At 40.6% G+C, this 21829-nt stretch overlaps 1 protein-coding gene across 1 annotated transcript in view; it reads right to left on the reverse strand.

Moving 5' to 3' along the window:
- Window positions 1-1165: 1165 nt before the first annotated feature.
- The window catches only part of CDK7 (cyclin-dependent kinase 7), a 46443-nt gene continuing 25779 nt past the window's right edge, over window positions 1166-21829 (reverse strand). Inside the window, exons 7-12 of the mRNA XM_011985272.1 lie at window positions 21181-21299; window positions 18544-18643; window positions 9714-9800; window positions 5975-6124; window positions 2199-2346; window positions 1166-1473 (exon numbers count right to left, since the gene is read on the reverse strand). Of these exons, the coding sequence (XP_011840662.1) occupies window positions 1445-1473; window positions 2199-2346; window positions 5975-6124; window positions 9714-9800; window positions 18544-18643; window positions 21181-21299 (633 nt within the window). The 3' untranslated portion in view covers window positions 1166-1444. The remainder of the gene's footprint in view (window positions 1474-2198; window positions 2347-5974; window positions 6125-9713; window positions 9801-18543; window positions 18644-21180; window positions 21300-21829) is intronic.

Below are 21829 nucleotides of genomic sequence, written 5' to 3' on the forward strand. Positions count from 1 at the left end.
AAAAAAAAAAAAACAAAACTACATGAGCTTGGTAGCCCAGGGGCCTCCAAATAAAAGTATTATCTAAAACCTTGATTTTGGCCTTGTGAGACCCTAAGCAGGAAACACAGCTGAGCCAGATACATGACCTACAGAACTGTGAACTAATACATTTGTGTTACTTTAATTAGCTGGGCATAGTGGTACACACTTGTAATCCCAGCTACTTGGGAGGCTAAGGTGGGAGGATCGCTTGAACCCCAGGATTCGGAGGTTGCATTGAGCTGAGATTGCATCACTGCACTCCAGCCTGGGCAACAGAGCAAGACTCTGTCTCATTTAAAAAAAAAAAAATTAACCAGGCACGGTGGTGTGCACCTGTAGTCCCAGCTACTGGGGAGGCTGAGGTGGGAGGATGGCTTGAGCCCAGGAGTTCGAGGCTGCAGTGAATCATGATTGTACTACTACACTCCAACCTGGGCAACAGAGTGAGACTATCTCACAAAAAAAGAAAGGAGAGAAGAGATTCTATCCATGTATATACAATTTTGAGACTCAAAACAATGCTGTACATTGTTATGCATCTCACTACATGCATTCTTACACAATAGTAGCATAAAATCATGGAAAGATACATACCAATTTCACAGAGTCATTTCCCTTTGGGGAAAGTGAAAAAGAAAAAAATAGAAATAAAGAAGTATTAAGAGGGAACCTCTTGCCAGGTGCAGTGGCTCATGCCTGTAATCCCAGCACTTTGGGAAGCCGAGGTGGGCGGATCACTTGAGGTCAGGAATTCGCGGCCAGCCTGGTTTCACACGGTGAAACCCCATCTCTACTAAGAATAAAAAAAAATTAGGCAGGTTTAGCGGTGTGTGCCCATATTCCCAGCTACTTGGGAGGCTGAAGCAAGTGAATCGCTTGAACCTGGGAGGCAGAGTTTGCAGTGAGCCGGGATTGCGCCACTGCACTCCAACCCAAGTGACAGAGTGAGACTGTCCCCCGCCTCAGAAAAAAGGTTGGGAGGAATCTCAATTTTATCTGTAATGTTTTCTTTTTTCAGTACATTCTGTATACTAACATTTGTTCAGTTTGGGTAGTATTTACTATACCACTACTACATTTTTATTTTTAAACACTACCCATGCCACTACAGATTTGTGGTACTACAGGGGCCAGATCTTCAAAATAACTGGTAATAATTTTTATTAAGTTTTCCCTACTGCATTTTCAATTCTACATTTCAAGAGAATTGGACTTTTCTCACTTTTGCAGTCTAATCAGAAAAAACAGAATTTTTATTTTAAAATACATTTAATAAAAAAACCCATAGTTTTACATATTTTACATGTGTAGAATATTTACAAACTCACTTCTACAGCATTTACTTAATGTTTACTATTTTTCCACTATTTGCCTTTTTTGGCTATTTCCTTCAGTAGAAAAATGTTGTCCAGTGTTCTCTTTAAAAAATTAGTTTCTTGGGCAATCCTCCTAGAAAGCAAAAAGAAAAAGAAATAAAGAAGTTGTTCACATTTAACAAAGTTCACATTCTCATAGCAATTTTAATCAGTCACTGCATTCCAACTACATTATTTCACTGACACACTTTTCCAGTAGCACTTGTTAAACATTTAGCATGCAGTTCACAGAAGGAATTTATGAAGGGAACAAGGCACACATAGACAGTTCCCATAATTCTGAGGTATACACAAAAGTTGCTGAAGTGTTCTCAATGAAAGTAAACATACCTAAAACAGCACAGTCTCTCTACTTTATACAATTTAAATTTATAAAAATTAAACAGCTAGCAAGCCACATTTCTTTGCTGTTGTTCAGTCGCCAGCCATACATGAGCTATTTGGAGCTTTCTGAATTCATTTAATTTCTTTTTTTTTTTTTTTTTGAGATGGAGTCTCGCTCTGTCGCCCGGGCTGGAGTGCAGTGGCCGGATCTCAGCTCACTGCAAGCTCCGCCTCCCGGGTTTACGCCATTCTCCTGCCTCAGCCTCCCGAATAGCTGGGACTACAGGCGTCCGCCACCTCGCCCGGCTAGTTTTTTGTATTTTTAGTAGAGACGGGGTTTCACCGTGTTAGCCAGGATGGTCTCGATCTCCTGACCTCGTGATCCACCCGCCTCGGCCTCCCAGAGTGCTGGGATTACAGGCTTGAGCCACCGCGCCCGGCCGATTTAATTTCTTATAAAAGTGGGAATTTTACCTTGTTCTAAGGCCTCTGTTCTTTTCCTTTTTGTCGCCAAAGTCGGATTTGATTGCTCCTTTAAGGTTTCCACTGGACAGTTTGGTCTTGGCAGCTGACATCCAGGTGTTGGCCCTGGCCGATTACTGAAATACTTCATTTTCAGTGCCTTTTAAAAGATACCAAAAGTAAGGTAGGTGAGTATCTGAAATGTGTGAAGGAAAATATTACCTTCAAGATTATAGGGAACATTAAAAATACTATGTGAACGCCCTCATTCCCAAAAACAAAGCAAAATTAATGTCAAGTATTTGCAAATGCAAATTACTACAAATAAACATCTAGGATCCTAAGATTGGCTGATAATTCCATTAAAAGACTGGCTGGGCGCAGTGGCTCACGCCTGTAATCCCAGCACCTTGGGAGGCCGAGGCAGGTGGATCGCATGAGGTCAGAAGTTCGAGATCAGCTTGGCCAACATGGCAAAACCCCATCTCTACTAAAAATACAAAAATAAGCCAGGCGTGGTGATGCATGTCTGTAGACCCCACTACTTGGGAGGCTGAGGCAGGAGAATTGCTTGAACCCAGAGGCGGAGGTTGCAGTGAGCCGAGATCACACCATTGCACTCCAGTCTGGGTAACAGAGCAAGGCTCCATCTCAAAAGAAAAAAAAAAAAAAAAAAGAAAAGAAAAGAAAAAGAGACTCCCTTCTAATTTTTCCATAATTAAATAGCCTATACAGGCTGAATATCTCTTATCTGAAATGCTTAGGACCAGAAGTGCTTCAGATTTGGGATTGTGGAATATTTACATATACATGACATACCTTGGGGATGGCAGCCAAGATTAAAAATGAAATTTATGTTTCATATACAGCTTATACATATAAACTGAAGGTAATTTTACACTTTTTTTTTTTTGTCTTTTTTTTTTTTTTTCCTTTTTGTGGAGAATGGGGTCTCATTATATTGCCCAGGCAGGTCTCGAACTCCTGGGCTCAAGCTATCCTCCCGCCTCTGCCTCCCTGAGACCTGGGATTACAGGCGTGAGCCACTGTGCCTGGCTGAAGGTAATTTTATAAAATATTTTTAATTTGACAAAATTTTTAATTTTGTAAATAAAACAAAGTTTGTGTAAATGTCCTTATGTGTAGAATTTTCCACTTGTGGCATCATGTCAGCATTCCAAAAGCTTTGGATTTTGGAGCATTTCAGATTTTGGATATTTGGATTAAGGATGCTCAACCAATACTAATTATGAGCTATCCTTAGTGAAATATTGTACATTTCCATTTTCTACATATTGAGCTGTACAGTTCAAAATGCAAAGAGAGAAACTTAAAAAGAACTTACAAGTTTGCCACACTATCCATATATATTCAAATTCCAAGTCATGTAAAATACAAATTCTTTAAAAATAAGGCTTTTTAAAAAATACAGTAGGTTGGAACCAATGGATTCTAATTCAACAATCCATTGCAAATGGACAGAAATTTTACTTAGAAGGGCTTGTCCAAGATTATTTCTATTAATTACCAGGCCAATGTTCTATACTACATTTTCTTTTTCCCCCTAATATAGTGCTGTAGATACGACATTTTCTTGACTTGGGTCCACAATTCTGATAAAAATAATTATATCCTAAATGACAAGTTTGTCAGGTCATGTTTGTCTATTTTTTGTTTTTTTATTTTTGGATACAGAGTCTCACCCTGTTGCCCAGGCTGGAGTGCAGTGGCATAATCTTGGCTCACTGCAACCTCCACCTCCCAGGTTCGCATGCTTGTCTATTTACCTCAGCAGCATAGTGCTGTCCAGTGGCTACAATGATTTAAAATACTTCTGGCAGGGTGGGGTGGCTCATGCCTGTAATCCCAGCACTTTGGGAGGCCAAGGCGGATGGATCACCTGAGGTCAGGAGTTTGAGAACAGCCTCGACAACATGGTGAAACACTGTCTCTACTAAAAATCCAAAAATTAGCCAGGCGTGGTGGTGTGCACCTGTAATCCCAGCTACTAGGGAGGCTGAGACAGGAGAATCGCTTGAACCTGGGAGGTAGAGGTTGCAGAGAGTCAAGATCGTGCCACTGCATTCCAGCCTGGGCGACAGAGCAAGACTTCATCTCAAAAATAAATACTTCCTTTAGGATAATCCTTTAAGAAAGATGAAGCCCAGATAAACTTTGCAAGCATTCCTCACGACCCCCAATATTATATTATTTGCAGTAATTTAGAGATTCCTTACTTCAACAGTTGCATTTTTATTTTTTATTTATTTATTTTTTGTAGAGATGATGTCTTGTCACGTTGCCCATGCTGGGCTCCAACTCCTGGGCTCAAGCTATCCTTGCTCCTTGACCTCCCAAAGTGCTGGGATTACAAGTGTGAGCCGCTGCGCCCGGCCTACAGCTGCATTTTTAAAGCATTACCTCTAAATCACAGCAATTCTATATGCAAATTAGACTAATTCTGGGCTACATGAAGATCTAAGAAAGCACCTCATTCCAACTTTAATAAAGACATCCATGAAACAGAACTCACCTTAAAAACTTCATTCTATTAAAATACAACCCAAATATAACAACTAGTATTTTTCTGTTAAGTTTCAAACTATACTACCACTGAAAACAACTTTCTAGATAATTAAATGTGGTCTCAAGTTTATTATGATGGAAATAACATACATAGAAGAGTGAAAAGGCAACAAATTACTTGATTGAAATTAGAAGAGTATGTGTACACGCGGACATAAAAATAATAAAGAAAAAATTTTAAAAAAGAAATTAGAAGAATAATTCTAATGGTAATACCCAGCATACACCTACCTACCTACCTATTCATCTATATCTATCTATCTATCTATCTATCTATCTATCTATCTATCTATCTATCTATCTATCTATCTAATCTATCCATCCATCCATCCATCCATTCATCTCCATATACATTCACATAGCACATATTGCTAAAAAGAGAAGACTTATACAAGCAAACACATTAAACAATGATTTTGTAGCCTGGAACAAACCTAAAGAGAAAAAAATCTATTTTGTATGCTTAATATTATTGTACATTAATATGTTTCCATAAAGACCTGTGACATTTCAGTTTGATTAGTCTCTCCCTTCATGAGGTAAAATCACAGCACTGTGTTGTACACTGCTCTGCCCTAAGTTATTCTAGGTCTTACAAATTTTTCGTGAGTTTGACTGTTATTTCCTTTAAACAGCAGTTAGTTTCAGTTTTTGTTTTATTTCAAATATTTTTCAAGCTTTTGTAAGCATACAGTTATATCTGACTATACATTTCCTCCCCATTACCATTTTCTGAATGTGAAAATGACCAGCATGCATACCTGGATTGCATTATATAGGGAAGAAAAAATAAGCTGAACAAACTACTTTCAGCATGAGGCTTACTACAAGATTTAAATAAATTTGTAAGAGCTCAACTGAAATATACCAGTTTCTTAACAAATAAAAAGCCTTGGTTTTCTTTTCCCCTCTAGGTAAAGTATATACAAGCCAATTATATGAAACAGACATGTATTTATATGTTCCTAAGCAAGTGTAATAAGTGTAAACTCTCCTGTATCTCTGTGTGCATATAATTTAATCTCAGTCTTAATAGTGTTTGTAGTTTGGAGAAAAGATACAAAGTTTGTTATTTCTTAAAACAAAAACACATCTTTCCAGTATTTAAAAAATGTTAATTTTATGAAATTCTGTTTTTAATCAATGCTACAGTTAAGATTATTTTTATATTTCCTAGTATAAAAAAAGATACACTAAAATACCTGTGTGGCCGTAATTCGAGCACATGGATTAAATAAGAATAAGCCTTGTATGAGATCTAGTAAGTCGTCTCCTGCTGCACTGAAGATGTGATGCAACGGGATTCCAGGGAAACTCTTAAATGTCACATAATCTGGAAGACTACACATGTCCTGTAAAAATAATTTTACAATTCAAACTTAAGGATTGAAAGGCACACAGATCACAAATGAAATAAATCATTTTCAGGTAATATGATGGGTTTATATAGAAAATTCCAAGAAATCTATTAAAAAGTCCTAGAACTAGTAGTAAGGCAAGGCTGAAAAGGATATAAAATGAAAATTTAAAAATCAATTATAATTCTATATACTAGCAATGAATATGTGGACATCAAAATTAAAAACACAATACTATTTATAATCACCCCAAAAAGAAAAATGAAACAGGTGAAAAATATAACAAAACATGTATAGGTTAATATACTATAAGCTATACGATGCTGATGAAATTCATCAAAAGATCTCAATAAATGGTGAAACATACCATGTTCACATATTGGAATATTCAACAGAGGAAGGATGTTAATTATCCTCAAATTGGTTTGCAACTTTAATATAATTTTTATCAAAATCCTAGCAAAATTATTTTAGATATAAAACCAATTATTCTAAAATTTATATGGAAAGGCAAAGGACTACAGTAGCTAAAATGATTTTGAAAAAGAACAATAAAGTGGGAGGACTCATTTTACCTGATTTCAAGATTTAACATATAGCTACTTTGATTAAGACTGTGTTGTATTGGCAGAGAGAGAGAAATCCACACAAATTTGCCAAAGGGATTTTTGAAAAAAGTGAAAAACTAAATCAATGACGAGATAGTCGTTTCAAGAAATGCTGCTGGAGCACTAGGACATACATGTGCAAAAATCTGAATTTGGCTGGGTATGGTGGCTCACGCTTGTAATCCCAGCACTTTGGGAGGCTGAGGCAGGAGGGTCACTTGAGCTCAGGAGTTCGAGACCAGCCTGGACAAGAAAGTGAGACCCCACTCCAGTCTGGGCAACAGAGTAAGACCGTCTCCAAAAAAACAAAAACAAAAACTGAACCTTGCCTTAAGTCTCATACATTATATAAAGGTAAACTCTAAACAGATCTTAGACTTAAGCATAAAACTACAAAACTTGTAGAAAAAAAATACAAAAAAAATTGTCACGGCCAAGGGCATAGTGGCTCATGCCCGTAATTCTAGCACTTTGGGAGGCCAAGGCGGGCAAACTGTTTGAGCTCACGAGTTTCAGACCAGCCTGGGCAACATGCAGAAACCCTATCTGTACAAAAAACACAAAAACTAGCTGGGCGTGGTGGTGCACGCCTACAGTCCCAGCTACTCAAGAGGCTGAGGTGGGAGGATGGCTTGAGCCCGGGAAGTGGAGGTTGCAGTGAGCTGAGATCACACCACTGCACTCCAGCCTGGGCAACAGAGCCAGATTTTGTCTCGAAAAAAAAAAAAAGAAAAAAAAATTGTCAAAAAATCTTTGGGCTGGGCACAAGAGCTCTTTGACTTGACACCAAAAGGATGATCAATTAAAGAAAAAGTAACAAACCTGATTACAGTTTTGCAGAGGATGAAAAGGCAGCATGAGGGAAAACATCTGCAAACTACATATACTTTTGGACTACTATCTAGAATACATGAAGAGCTCTCAATACTCAACAGTCAAAAATCAAAGAATCCAATCAGAAAATGGGGAAGAGACATTTAACTCAAGATGGCAAATAAGCACAAGAAAAGATATTCAACACCATTAGCCATTAGGGCAGTGAAAATTAAAATCAAAATGAGCTATCATGACACACTCATTAGAATGCCTAAGATTAAAAAGTGACACCACCAAATGCTGGAGAGGATTCCAAGAAACTGGAGCATTCATTTACTGCTGGGGGAATGTAAAACAGTATAGCTGCTCTGGAGTTTCACAGGTTATTTAAAAATTAATATGGAACTACCATATGACTCAAGAACTGAACTCCTGGGCATTTATCCCAGAGAAATAAAAACATATTCTTACATAAAAAACTGTACATAAATGTTCAGAGCAGTTTTATTGGTAATAGCCCCACATTGGAAAAAACACAAATACAGATGTCTTTCAATGGGTGAACGGTTGAAGAAACTGTGAAATAAATCCACACAATACTCAGCAGTTAACAAAAGAGAGAGAGAGTATGAATTATTAACATGCAATGACCTGAATGAACTTCCATTTATGATGGCTATGAAAAAGTTAATCCCAAAAAGTTATGTATTGTGTGATTCGATTTATCCATTTACGTAACATTCTTGAAATGACAAAATTACAGAGTTGGACGACAGATTAGTGATTGCCAAGAGTTAAGGAGCGGGTAGGAGGAAAGTAAGCAAAGCTATAAAAGAATACCATGAGAGATTCTTGTGGTGATACTCTGTATCTTGACTGTAACATCCTAGTGTGATACTGCACTGATTTTACAAGATGCTCCCATCTTGTAAAAGCTGGGTAAAGGGTCCGTGAAATATGTCTGCAATTACTATTATTGTTTTGAGACAGGGACTCACTCTGTTACTCAGGCTAGTAAAGCACAGTGGCGCAATCACAGCTCACTGCAGCCTTGAGCTCCTGGGCTCAAGCAATCCTCCTACCTCAGCCTCCTGAGTAGCTGGGACCATAATGTGTGCACCACCATGCCTGGTAATTTTTTTTAATTTTTATTTTTCATAGACATGAAGTCTCACTATGTTGCCCAGGCTGGTCTTAAACTGCTGGGCTCAAGTGACCCATTTACCTCCGCCTCCCAAAGTGCTGGGATTACAGGCATGAGCCACTGTGCCCAGCCACGATACATAATTGTGAATTATATATTCACAATTGCACGTGAATAATATTCTCAAAATAAGTTTATTTTTTAATTTTATTTTTTATTTTTGGAGACAAGAGTCTCGCTTCATAGCCCAGGCTGGTCTCAAACTCCTGGCCTGAAATGATATGCCTGCCTCAGCCTCCCAAAGTGCTGGGATTACAGGCGTGAGCCACCGCACCCCGCCAAGAAGTTTAATTTTTAAAAAATAAAAGAGAAACATCAGTAAGCAACTGCTATTTAGAAAATCATGTTAGCCAGGTATGATGGCTCATGCCTACAGTCCCAGCACTTTGGGAGGCTGAGGCAGAACTGCTTGAGACTAGGAGTTTGAGACCAGCCTGGGCAACATGGTGAAACCCCATCAATATAAAAATACATATACAAAAATTAATTTTAAAAAAATCTAAGAGAAACATCATATATACATATATGTACACCTACGTGTGTGCGTGTGTGTAATGGGTTATATATGTCGTGGGTTCACATCGTGTATATATAAGATGTGAAACCGCTTTTGTTAAGGAGTGAAAGAACATGCAACTCTTTTATGTTTGTAGTGTGCATATACACTCCTAACACAGCTTTACACTGAATTGTTAACAGTGATTACCCCAAGGTTGGGATTACTGGGGTCGGGGGAAAGGACTACAGGTATACAAGAGGGTGGATGGTATATCACAATTGTAACTTTTTACTTTATATACTTTATCATTTAAAATGTTCTGAGTACATATTATAAGTAAATTATAATTAATAAATGTCTTTAATATTCACGTGACAGCATTATATAAAGCATATGACAATTTAAGGACTTTATAGAGTCCTAATTGCATTTCAAAGAAAATGCATAAAGGCTTACCGGCCACTGTTCCTCAGTTGGTGTGCCCAAAGTTTCAAATATTCTTGTTAGCTGATCGAGGTCTGAATCTCCTGGCAAAAAAGGAACCTGAAAGAAAGTAAGAGGGAGACTTTTCAAGGTGGGGTTTTTTTTTTTCTTCTTTTTTTTAGAGAGACAGAGTCTCGCTCTGTCACCCAGGCTGCAGTGAGTGATGCGATCCTGGCTCACTGCAACCTCCTCGTTTCAAGCGATTCTCCTGCCTCAGCCTCCCGAGTAGCTGGGACTGCAGGGGCACGCCACCACGCCTGGTTAATTTTTGTGTTTTTAGTAGAGATGGGGTTTTGTCATATTGGTCAGGCTAGTCTATCTGCCCACTTTGGCCTCCCCAAGTGCTGGGATTACGGGCATGAGCCAACACACCAGGCTTTGAGGTGGTTTTTTTTTTTTTTTTCTCGCTCTGTCACCCAGGCTGGAGTACAGTGGCGTGATCTCAGCTCACTGGGGTTCACGCCATTCTCCTGCCTCAGCCTCCCGAGTAGCTGGGACTACAGATGCCCGCCACCACACCTGGCTAAATTTTTTTTTTTGTATTTTTAGTAGAGATGGGGTTTCACCATGTTAGCCAGAATGATCTCGATCTCCTGACCTCGTGATTCGCCTGCCTCAGCCTCCCAAAGTGCTGGGATTATAGGTGTGAGCCACCGCGCTCGGCCTTCGAGGTGGTTTTTGATATTTGTTAGACAAATACTATAAATTTAATAAGAAAAACTAAAAAACTCTGCAACAAATATTGAAAATTTAGTATGAAGTATATTGGATATGTTATTAGATCCTGCCACTGCTAACTAACAAAACAGCACCTTTACTATCCATTTTATTCACTCCAAATTTTAATAAACACTCACCATGTAACAGACATTGTGCTAAGCCTCAGGAATTAAAAGAGGAAAACAAGACATTCCCTGCCCTCCCCTGAGGTGGAGGTGGTAAGCAATGCTGATACACATAAACAAGCATTTACAATTCAGTGTGTTGAGTAAGTACAAGATCTTAGACCACACTGAAAGAGCACCTAACTTATTCTAGATGGGTCAGGGAAGGCTTCATAGAGCAAGTGGCATGAAAGGTGAAGGATGAATAGGAGTTAGCCTGAGGAACAGTCTAAGTTGGAAGAAGAAAACTATTCTAGCAAAAGGCAGGCACAAAGCTGAGAAGGAAGAGAATACACCAATCATATTTATGCAATTTCTTAACAAACTCTTTCTTTGAAGAGGTGTAAAGACAAACTTCAGAAGAGGACAAATAATTACAAGTTAAAAATTAGTAACCTTCATTAGAACCTCAAAAAAACTGGTGAGCTGATGAGACAGGGTCAATATCCCTGCTATTTATAGAGATTACTGTCCAACTCACTCTCAGACATCTATGTAAATATATGAAAGATATACTGTGAACAATAATGGCCTCCAGCACTGTTAAGGGCCTTGGAACAGTTTATAGACTCACTGAGAAGACATGACATTAAGTATCATATCTCCAACATTTTGATTATTGTCGACTCTTACCAGCAAAAACAAACAAGACAACCAACCCCAGTGCCAGTTACCAACGTACTGCTTTTCAGTTCCAAATTCACCTTTTTTACTTGCTTTGTGAAAATGGTTCTGGGCTCTTTAAATATTTTTCCCTTGCCAAGAAACATGCTTTGTCAGCAGAGGATGATGGAGAGACAGTACAGGAAGGAAAAGGTTTTGCTTCCTGGTTCCAGTTTGCTTGCTCAGCTGACTCCTGCAGCACCCACAGGTTCTCTAGCACCAGGCTTCTGCAGCATGGGCAGAAAGGGCAGTTTCTCCAGTGCTGTTCCTGCAGCGCACAGAGGCCAGCTAGCCCCTACTTCACCCTGCCAGGCAGTTTTCTAGCAGGGTGCTTCCAGAGGGACACCTTTCCCCAGCACCCTAGAGCACAGATTGCCAGCCCTTTCCAGTAAGCAGATTTCTAGCAAGTCTCACCAGCAAAAAGCCAACAGTAATTTCTCTGCCTTCTGGTGAGCCACATATGCTGTATTCAACTGGATCTAGATCTCAGCCCTGGGGACAGTCTCCCCTGGGTGATCTGTCTTGGCCCCAGGGGTTAGTGGTAGTAGGTCCTTATATCTGCTATTCCTGTATTGTTAGAGTTCTCCTAACTTCTTATTTGTCAATCCATTACTCCAGTCCCCCACCATAATTAATACTTCTTCATACTGTATACTTCCCTGATCAACGTATGGTTTCTATTTTCTGACTGGACCTAGACTTAGTATAATTCCTAAAGTATATAACACTGTACTATTATATTGTGTATATTAAGTATACACAAAAAATAGAAACTAAAAGGATGCTGGCTGGGTGTGGTGGCTCACACCTGTACTCCCAGCACTTTGAGAGGCCGAGGTGGATGGATCACCTGAGGTCAGGAGTTCAAGACCAGTCTGGCCAACATGCTGAAACTCTGTCTCTACCAAATATACAAAAATTAACTAGGTGTGGTGGTACACGCCTGTAGTCCCAGCTCCTCAGGAGGCTGAGGCAGGAGAATCACTTGAACCGGGAGATGGAGTGAGCAGAGATGGAACAGTGAGCAGAGATGGAACCATGTACTCCAGCTTGGGCGACAGAACAAGAATCCATCTTTAAAAAAAAAAAAAAAAAAAAACCCTGCAAGGATATTAAATAATATTACAACTATTTTTAGACATGCTAATTTGCTTCTTATACCCAAAAAGATTATCTTATCTTTTGTCTTTTGTAGGGCACCTGTACCCTCACTTTGCAGGCCAAATTGTGGACAAGCTTGCAATTTTAAGGATTGGTGTGCTTTTGTATGACGTAAAAATGAAACTAAGCTGTCTTGATGTATGGATTTTACAACCCAATTTGAACAAGCCTATATAAAAACATTTATGAGAAAAAGTGGGAAAATCTGAATACACACTTAATTTTATTGAGGAATTAATGTTCACTTTTTTCAGATGACAATGGTACTGTGGTTATGATTAAAGAATCCTTACAGATGGCCGGGTGTGGTGCCTTACTCCCGTAATCCCAGCACTTTGGGAGGGTGAGGCGGCTGGATCAATTGAGGCTAGGAGTTTGAAACCAGCCTGGTCAATATCACGAAACCATTTTTACTAAAAAACACAAAAGTTAGCCAGGTGTCATGGCACATGGCTGTAATCCCAGCTACTTGGAAGGCTGAGGCACGAGAATTGTTTCAGCCTGGGAGGCAGAGGTGGCAATGAGCTGAGATCACGCCACTGCATTTCAGCCTAGGCCACAAAGTGAGACTCTGCCTCAAAAAAAAAAAAAAAAAAAAAAAAAAGAGAATGCTTATAGAGAAAAATACTGAAACGTGGATAAAATTACATGTTTGGGATTTGTGGCAAAAATATCTAGTGTGGGAGAATACTGATAAAATGGATATGTTTGAAACTTTTGAAACTAGTTGATGAGTACAGATAGAGGCTCATTTTACTAGTCTTTGCTTTTGCATGTTTGAAAATATCCATACTAAAAAAACTTTTTCCCTAAAGAAAGAGCTGCTTTGGAACTTAAACCGTGTGTTTAAAATGACTTATTTATATTAAATACATGAACCTTGTTAAAGCACTGAATAGTACTAAAGACTTATAATAAAAATTGGTTCTTTGACCTATCATCTCCCTCTCATTTTTGATAACTATGTAACTTTTGCTCAGTGCAGAGCCAAAATCCCCTTCTTATACAATGTGGTTTTCCTAAAGGTAATGATTTCCTAGCCTTCCATTGCCAACTCCTAATGCCTGCTCTTTGGCAACATGGTTTATATATAAGCTAAATATTCCAGTTATTAAATATCAATGTCTATATGACTAAACCAATCATATTCATCAGTCCTGCCCCGCTTTTTTTTTTTTTTTTTTTTCCTGGAAGCCACCCCTGCTGAAGTCCTCACCCCAACTGCTCCAATCTGGACTAGCTACTCTCCAGACCTGATGCAAACCTGCTTTCTCAGAACTTTCCTTCACTATTAAATGAGAATTTGAATTGCCTCTTTCCTGTGTTGAATCTTAAGTTCCCTGCATCTCCTGTCTTCCTGTTGGCTTACTCTGCAACGTCCGCCTCCTGCATTCAAGCGCCTCAGCCTCCCAAGTAGCTGGAATTACAAGCGCCCGCCACCGCGCCCAGCTAATTTTTGTACTATTAGTAGAAAAGGCGTCTCACCATCTTGGCCAGGCTAGTCTTGAACTTCTGACCTCAGGTGATCCACCCGCCTCGGCCTCCCAAAGTGCTGGGATTACAGGCATGAGCCACCATGCCCGGCCCTAAACTTTGATTTTTTTGAGACAAGGTCTGTCACCCCCAATTCAGTGTGAATTTTTTGGTTCTGTTTTTCTCCTGTGCTGTCTCTGCACCAGCTCAGTTCAGCTCCCCAGCCTTCGCTGCAGCCTCTTCAGCCTGCTGGCTGCAAGTGCGCCCTCTAAAGGCCCCAAATGCCCTATACACACCAGGTGGAGAGCGCGGAAACGCCTGCAGAGCCAAATTAAAGGTGAACCCTAGCCTGTTGCCCAGGCTGGAATGCAGTGGCACAAACATGGCTCACTGCAGCCTCGTTACCCAGGTTCAAGCAATCCTCCCACTTCAGCCTCCCAAGCAGCTGGGACTACAGGCATGCACTACCATGTCAGGCTAATTTCTTGATTTTTTTCTCTCTCTTTCTCTTTTTTTTAGATAGTGTCTTGCTCTGTCACCCAGGCTGGAGTGATGTGTAATGATCTCACCTCACTGCAGCCTCAAATTCCCAGGCTCCGGTGATCCTCCCACCTCAGCCTCCTGAGTAGCTGGGAAAAAAGGTACTCAATACTGTGCCCGGCTAATTTTTGTATTTTTGGTAGACACAGTGTTTCACCACATTGCCCAAGTGCGTCTCAAACTCCTGAGCTCAAGCAATCCACCTGCTTTGGCCTCCCAAAGTACTGGGATTACAGAAGTGAGCTACCCCGCCTGGCCTAGGTGTAAATTTCTGATGTAATAAACTGTAGTTACCCTCAGAGCTAACTGAAAATATGAACAGGCAAAGAATTGTGGGTTGAGCATCATTTTCCCTCACAATGTGAAGACTTCCAGAGTCCAGTGCTGCTGTTGAGAAGGCTCATGGCATTCTTTCTCCCTAATACTTTATTTTCTTTTCTATGTATGCTACTTTTCCTCTCTGTGGAAATATTTTCCTTATCCCTTCGTATTCTGAAACTTCATAATACTGTGTCTTGGTACAAGTATTGTTTTTTCATTTATTTATGCAGAGCCTTTAGAATGCTTTAAAAAAAAGTTTTCTTTGTAATTTTTATAATTGTACTCTTTTTTTTTCTTTCTTTTTTTTTTTTTTTAGACAGAGTTTCACTCTTGTTGCCCAGGCTGGAGTGCGATGGCGTGATCTCAGCTCACCGCAACCTCCACCTCCCAGGTTCAAGCGATTCTCCTGCCTTAGCCTCCTGAGTAGCTGGGATTACAGGTGTGTGCCACCAAACCCGGCCAATTTTTTTTTTCTTTTTTTTTGAGATGGCGTCTCGTTCTGTCGCCTGGGCTGGAGTGCAGTGGCACGATCTCGGCTCACTGCAATTTCCGATTCCCAGGTTCACGCCATTCCCAGGTTCCACCCATCTTGGCCTCCCAAAGTGCTGGGATTACAGGCGTGCGCCACCGCACCCGGCTTAAACCCGGCTAATTTTGTATTTGTAGTAGAGACAGGGTTTCTCCATGTTGGCCAGGCTGGTCTCAAATTCCCAGCCTCAGGTGATCTGCCCACCTCGGCCTCCCAAAGTGCTGGGATTATAGGCGTGAGCTACGGCACCCGGCCTCATAATGGTACTCTTCATGGCACTTTTAGTCTGACGATTCACATCTAGCAATGCTTCAGTAGTTTGAGATTTCCTACCCTCCATTTTCTTTGTTTTCTCTTGGTACATTTTAGAATCAATCCTGGATCAATCTGTTAATTTTATCTTTTCTCTACTATAGTCCATCTATCTTTTTATTGAGACAGGGTTTCACAATGTTATCCAGGCTGGTCTTGAACTCCTGGGCTCAAGAGATTCTCCTGCCTCAGCCTCCCACGTAGCTGGGACCACAGGTGTGTACCACTGTCCCTGGCCATCTCTTTATCTTTTGATTTTACTTATGAAAGAGTTTTGCAGCTTACTTTCCCATTCCTTTCGCTGTTTTTGTTTGCCTTTGGCTTATCCTCTACTTTTAATATTTCAAGTATCTCTTATTTGTTTCCCTTTTAAAAAAGTATGGTGTGGGCCGGGCACAGTGGCTCACGCCTGTAATCCCAGCACTTTGGGAGGCCAAGGCAGGCGGATCACAAGGTCAGGAGCTCAAGACCAGCCTGCCCAATATGGTGAAACCCCATCTCTACTAAAAATACAAGAATTAGCAGGGCGTGGTGGCGGGCACCTGTAGTCCCAGCTACTTGGGAGGCCGAGGCAGGAGAATTGCCTGAATCCGGAAGGTAGAGGTTGCAGTGAGCCAAGATCGTGCCACTACACTCCAGTCTGGGCGACAGAGCGAGACTGTGTCTCCAAAAAAAAAAAAGTATGATGTGCTTATTCTATAGATGAACTATAATCTGTTAGGTCTCTGAAGATTTGGAAAGCGGGCTGGGGGTGGTGAATTTTCTTCTGCTTTGTTGTTTCCATGTTTTCCAAGCTTCTTTTTAGTTTGTTTCAGTCTGCCTTTCATTTTGGAAGTATTCAATACTGTCTGAAGATCCTTAATAACTATCTGGTGATCCCTGGCTAAGCATTCATATGGGCAACATTTCTACCTTTTCAAATGAGCACAGGGACAGCTTAAAATAGGACAAAAAGTATGGCAGAAGAGTACTATTCTTTAGTCTGCATGTCATTTTCCTTATAACTTTAAACATGATTCCAGCAACAATGCCAATGGCTAACAAATTTCCAAGTATGTTAACAGGTTCACAATCTCTAACCTGTGTATTCTCAACTGCTCTCTCTCTTCACTTGCTTTTTCAATGGAGTGATCAGTCATAATATTAGGGGCTATGGAATTCTGTTTTCTTCTTGGCCATGAATGGATTGTGGTGGCTGATACATTCTCAGTGTGATTTCTGGTATACTCTTGTTCATATAAGTAGCAGAGTTATCATGCCAGCTGATTCATAGGACCCCCTGTTAGCACTGTGATTCCCATATTGCCTTCCAAGTTTGAATGTGGGGGTTTCTTCTACAAATGCCCATTGGGTACGTTTCTCAAAATGATACACAGAATTTACTTTTTTTTTTTTATTTTAAGAGATTGGGGGTCTTTCTATATTGTCCAGGCTGGCCTCAAACTCCTGAGTTCAAGTGATCCTCCCACCTCAGCTTCCAAAGTAGCTGGGACTATAGGCAAGAGCCACCACTATGCTTAAACTAAACATTTTTAGTTTAGTGTTTTTCTCTTCGGTGTACAGAAGTTGTTTTCTGTGTTCAAGGAGATAAAAAAAGCTATTCAATCTTGGTTTGAATTTCTTTAAATACATATGGCTTGAGGAGAGGGAGAGCAGGGATCGGAATATGGAAAGAAAAAAACTCCCAGCTTCAGAAGGATTCCCCAATATCCCTTTACCTTCATCATTCATAAGGGCTAGTCTTTCTGGAGATCTAAACTTTATAGCTAAAGAAAGGTTCCAAGACAGCATCTTTCTCTCTGGTGAGGGGAAGTAGGGGATTTTTTTCTGTAAGATGATGGTCTCAGTCACAGAAATGCTGTAGTAACATTGTATCCGTTCTGTTTCAACAGAACTAAAATAATGGTCTCACACAAGGTTTAAGAGTGGTAGCTGCAGTGGTTGGTATTACGTATCTCCTAAAGCATACTTAAAACACCCCCAAACAAACCCCTCAGGAGGACAAAAGTTTATCTGAACATATTTAATTATTATAGAGCTACTGCCATATTACAAGTGAATTTCTATGTTCTGAGGTATAAAACTGTCTACAACAAAGTTCTTACTGTCCTAAATGGAAGATATTCTCATTTCATATTAACATTTAAAAATGCTGCATTTGGGCCGGGCGCAGTGGCTCACGCCTGTAATCCCAGCACTTTGGGAGGCCGAGGCGGGTGGATCACGAGGTCAGGAGATTGAGACCATCCTGGCTAACACGGTGAAAACCCGTCTCTACTAAAAAATACAAAAAATTAGCCAGGCGTGGTGGCAGGCGCCTGTAGTCCCAACTACTCGGGAGGCTGAGGCAGGAGGATGGCATGAACCCAGGAGGCGGAGCTTGCAGTGAGTCGAGATCGCGCCACAGCACTCCAGCGTGGGCCACAGAGCCAGATTCCATCTCAAAAAAAAAAAAAAAAAAAATGTGGCATTTGGCTTTTAAAAAATTGGACTATTTGTAGGCTTTTTGTTGTAAGGACATTGGTAGGACAAGAATTCTTTTTTGTTGTTGTTGTTGAGATGGAGCCCTGTTCTTCTGCCCAGGCTGGAATGCAGTGGCACGACCTTGGCTCATTGCAACCTCTGCCTCTCAGGTTCAAGCGATTCTCCTGTCTCAGCCTCCCCAGTAGCTGGGACTACAGGCACCCGCCACCACACCCACCTAATTTTTTTATTTTTAGTAGAGATGGGGTTTCACCATGTTGGCCAGGCTGGCCTCAAACTCGTGACCTCAAGTGATCCTCCTGCCTTGGCCTCCCAAAGTGCTGGGATTACAGGTGTGAGCCACCATACCTGGCCTAGGACAAGAATTCTTATACAAACTATAAGAACAAATAACTGCAACAACAATATTAAAGTGTGTACATTAATTTAGACTTACCCTTAGAAGTAACTCTGCTAATATACAGCCAACAGCCCACATGTCCACACCCACACCATACATCCTAGCTCCAAATAGTAACTCAGGGGCCCGATACCACCTAAAGAACAAAAATTAGTATCATTTTAGCATGAAATTATCAAAGCACTTCTTAGAGATGAATGATCCTTGTCTGTTTTTAAAGTCAATCCCTTATTTTAAGGACTGCATACCATACTCTTCTGTGAAGTTTTAATACTCTTGCAGTTCTCTCCTTTTTCTCCTACATCATCAGTCTTTTGTTTTCTACTAGACCTTTCCCAGCAATGTACAAACATACTATATTTTTCCAGCCTTAAACTTCTTTGGACCCTATCTCCCCTAACAGGTGCCTCCTCATTCTCTGGTTAGTTCAAAGAATTGTCTATTCTTACTATCTCCAATTCCTTTTCTTCCATCCTCTCTTAAAACCTTTTCAGGCCGGGAGCTATGGCTCACATCTGTAATCCCAGCACTTTGGGAGGCAGAGGCGGGCAGATCATGAGGTCAGGAGTTCGAGACCAGCCTGGCCAACATGGTGAAACTCCATCTCTACTAAAAGTACAAAAATTGGCTGGGTATGGTGGTGCATGCCTGTAGTCCCAGCTACTTGGGAGGCTGAGGCAGAAAAACCACTTGAACCCTGGAGGCGGAGGTTGCAGTGAGCCGAGATCATGCCACTGCACTCCAGCCTGGGCAACAGAGCAAGACTTCGTCTCAAACAAACAAACAAAAAACAACAACAACAAAAAAAACTTTCCAGGCCAGACATGGTGGCTCACACCTGTAATCCCAGCATTTTGGGAGGCTGAGGTGGGCGGATCATGAGGTCAGGAATTTGAGACCAGCCTGGCCAACATAGTGAAACCCCATCTCTACTAAAAATACAAAAAATTAGCTGGGTGTGGTGGCAGGCACCTGTAGTCTCAGCTATGTAGTCCCAGCTACTTGGGAAGCTGAGGCAGGAGAATTGCTTGATCCCGGGAGGCGGAGGTTGAAGTGAGCAGAGATCGCGTCATTGCACGCCAGCCTGGGCGACAGTGCGAGACTCTGTCTCAAACAAAACAAAACACACGCACAAGAACCTTTTCAATCAGGCTTTCATCCTTACCATTCCACCAAAACTGCTCTTATCAAGCTTATCAGTCATGTTCACACTGCTAAATCCCACTGTCAATTCTCAGAGTCTTCATCTTAATTTGACTTACCAGCAGTATTTGATTTATAGACAGAGAAAATATGAGAAACTGGTAGATGAGAAAGCACCAGTTAACGATGCTCTTGTACACAGGTCCCTGTTTCTATGAGTTCCTGAATGATGAGCTTAACTCTTCTAGCAATTACATAAACAATTACTCACATCCCCTACTTCCTCCTCAGGGCTTAGGTGATTTATACTCAGTGACATCTATTTGGAAGAAGGTGGTGAAATAATTTAAAATAGAGAATTTGGGGCCAGGCACAATGGCTCACACCTGTAATCCTAGAACTACTGGAGGCTGAGGTGGGAGGATCGCTTGAGTGCAGGACTTTGAGACCAGCCTGGGCAACATGGTGAAACCCATCTCTATAAAAACTTAAAAAATTAGCCAGCCACAGTGGGGTATGCCTGTGGCCCCAGATACTCGGGAGGCTGAGATAGGAGGATCGCTTGAACCCAGGAGGTCAAGGCAGCAGTGAGTATTGTTTGCACAACCATACTTCAGCCTGGGCAACAGAGTGAGATCCTGTCTCAAAAAACAGAAAGAAAAAATAGAGAATTTGAAAATCTTTGCAGATCCTTAAAAGGGTCTTGGAAATTAACAAAATGCCATTGGGACAAAAATTATAAAATCTGTCATTCCTATTTAATGTGATTTTCTGTTTTTACACATCAAAAATACAAATGGAAATATAATTATCAATATGAAAAATTCAAATATCAAGACATTGCTCTGTTGAGAGAATTTTCCTTTACATAGAAGGATACAGAATCAGGACTGATCAACATAATAATAAACATGGGTCCAATAAATCAGATGATTACGTAGAAGAATAGCCACTGAAATTCTAGATTATCTAACTAAAAGTATAAATTGTTTCCATTTACAAGGTAAATGTCTTAGGATTGAGCTAAACTCTGTCTGAAAAAGGGCTGTGTATTTTTTCATCGCAGTAAAGTATACCTAACATAAAAACGGCAGTTTTTGTTTTTTTTTTTCTGAGAGGGAGTCTTTCTCTGTCACCCAAGCTGGAGTGCAGTGGCGCAATCTCAGCTCACTGCAACTTCTGCCTCTCAGGTTCAAGCAATTCCCCTGCCTTAGTCTCCTGAGTAGTTAGGGTTACAGGCGTGTACCACCACACCACGTCCGGCTAATTTTTTTGTATTTTTAGTAGAGACGGGATTTTACCATATTGGCCAGGCTGGTCTTGAACTCCTGACCTCGTGATCCGCCTGCCTCGGCCTCCTCAAGTGCTGGGATTACAGGCGTGAGCCACCACGCCTGGCCAAATAGCAGTATTTTTTAAGAGGATATCTATCAACAATGATTCCTTAACTCTGCCAAGATATTTCAGAGAAGCCAGTTGATGCTCATTTCTGATTAACCTCCTGCACATGTAGCTTTAAGGGATTCTTACCTGGTTACAACCTGATGTGTATAAGCTCTATTGGGGCTCCCAAAAGATTTGGCCAGGCCAAAATCTGCCAGTTTTAGAACTCCATTTTCATCTAGCAACAAGTTGTTTGGTTTCAGATCCTATATGACAGAAGTTTTAAACAAACAAATAAGCAGGGTAGGGGAGAACACTGTAGTGCTACATTTAGTTGGCATAACTTTAAACTTAGCAAAAACAGGGTAACACCTGAAATCTAAAAAATCAGTATTTTTTCCACTGATATAAAATCCCATCAAAGCAAAATTGAATTGGTTATAATATATAATCTTGGTAAGGCACCTAATTTCACCAAGCCTCAATTTACATACTTCGTAGAGTTTCTGTGAGGATTAAATCTGATATTTTCCGTAGTCTAGTGTAATAACTGGCTCATAGTAGGCACTCGATAAATGGTTCCTACTATTAATAATAAATAAGAACTTTCATAATATACATTTGTTAATGTATAAGAATGAGGATGACATTCTTCAAAATCTATGCTAAAAAGACATCAGCAATAACCTAAAAAGGATTCCAAGCCGGGCGCGGTGGCTCAAGCCTGTAATCCCAGCACTTTGGGAGGCTGAGACGGGCGGATCACGAGGTCAGGAGATCGAGACCATCCTGGCTA

Source organism: Mandrillus leucophaeus, unplaced genomic scaffold (assembly GCF_000951045.1).
Source record: "Mandrillus leucophaeus isolate KB7577 unplaced genomic scaffold, Mleu.le_1.0 Scaffold281, whole genome shotgun sequence".
NCBI lineage: Eukaryota > Metazoa > Chordata > Mammalia > Primates > Cercopithecidae > Mandrillus > Mandrillus leucophaeus.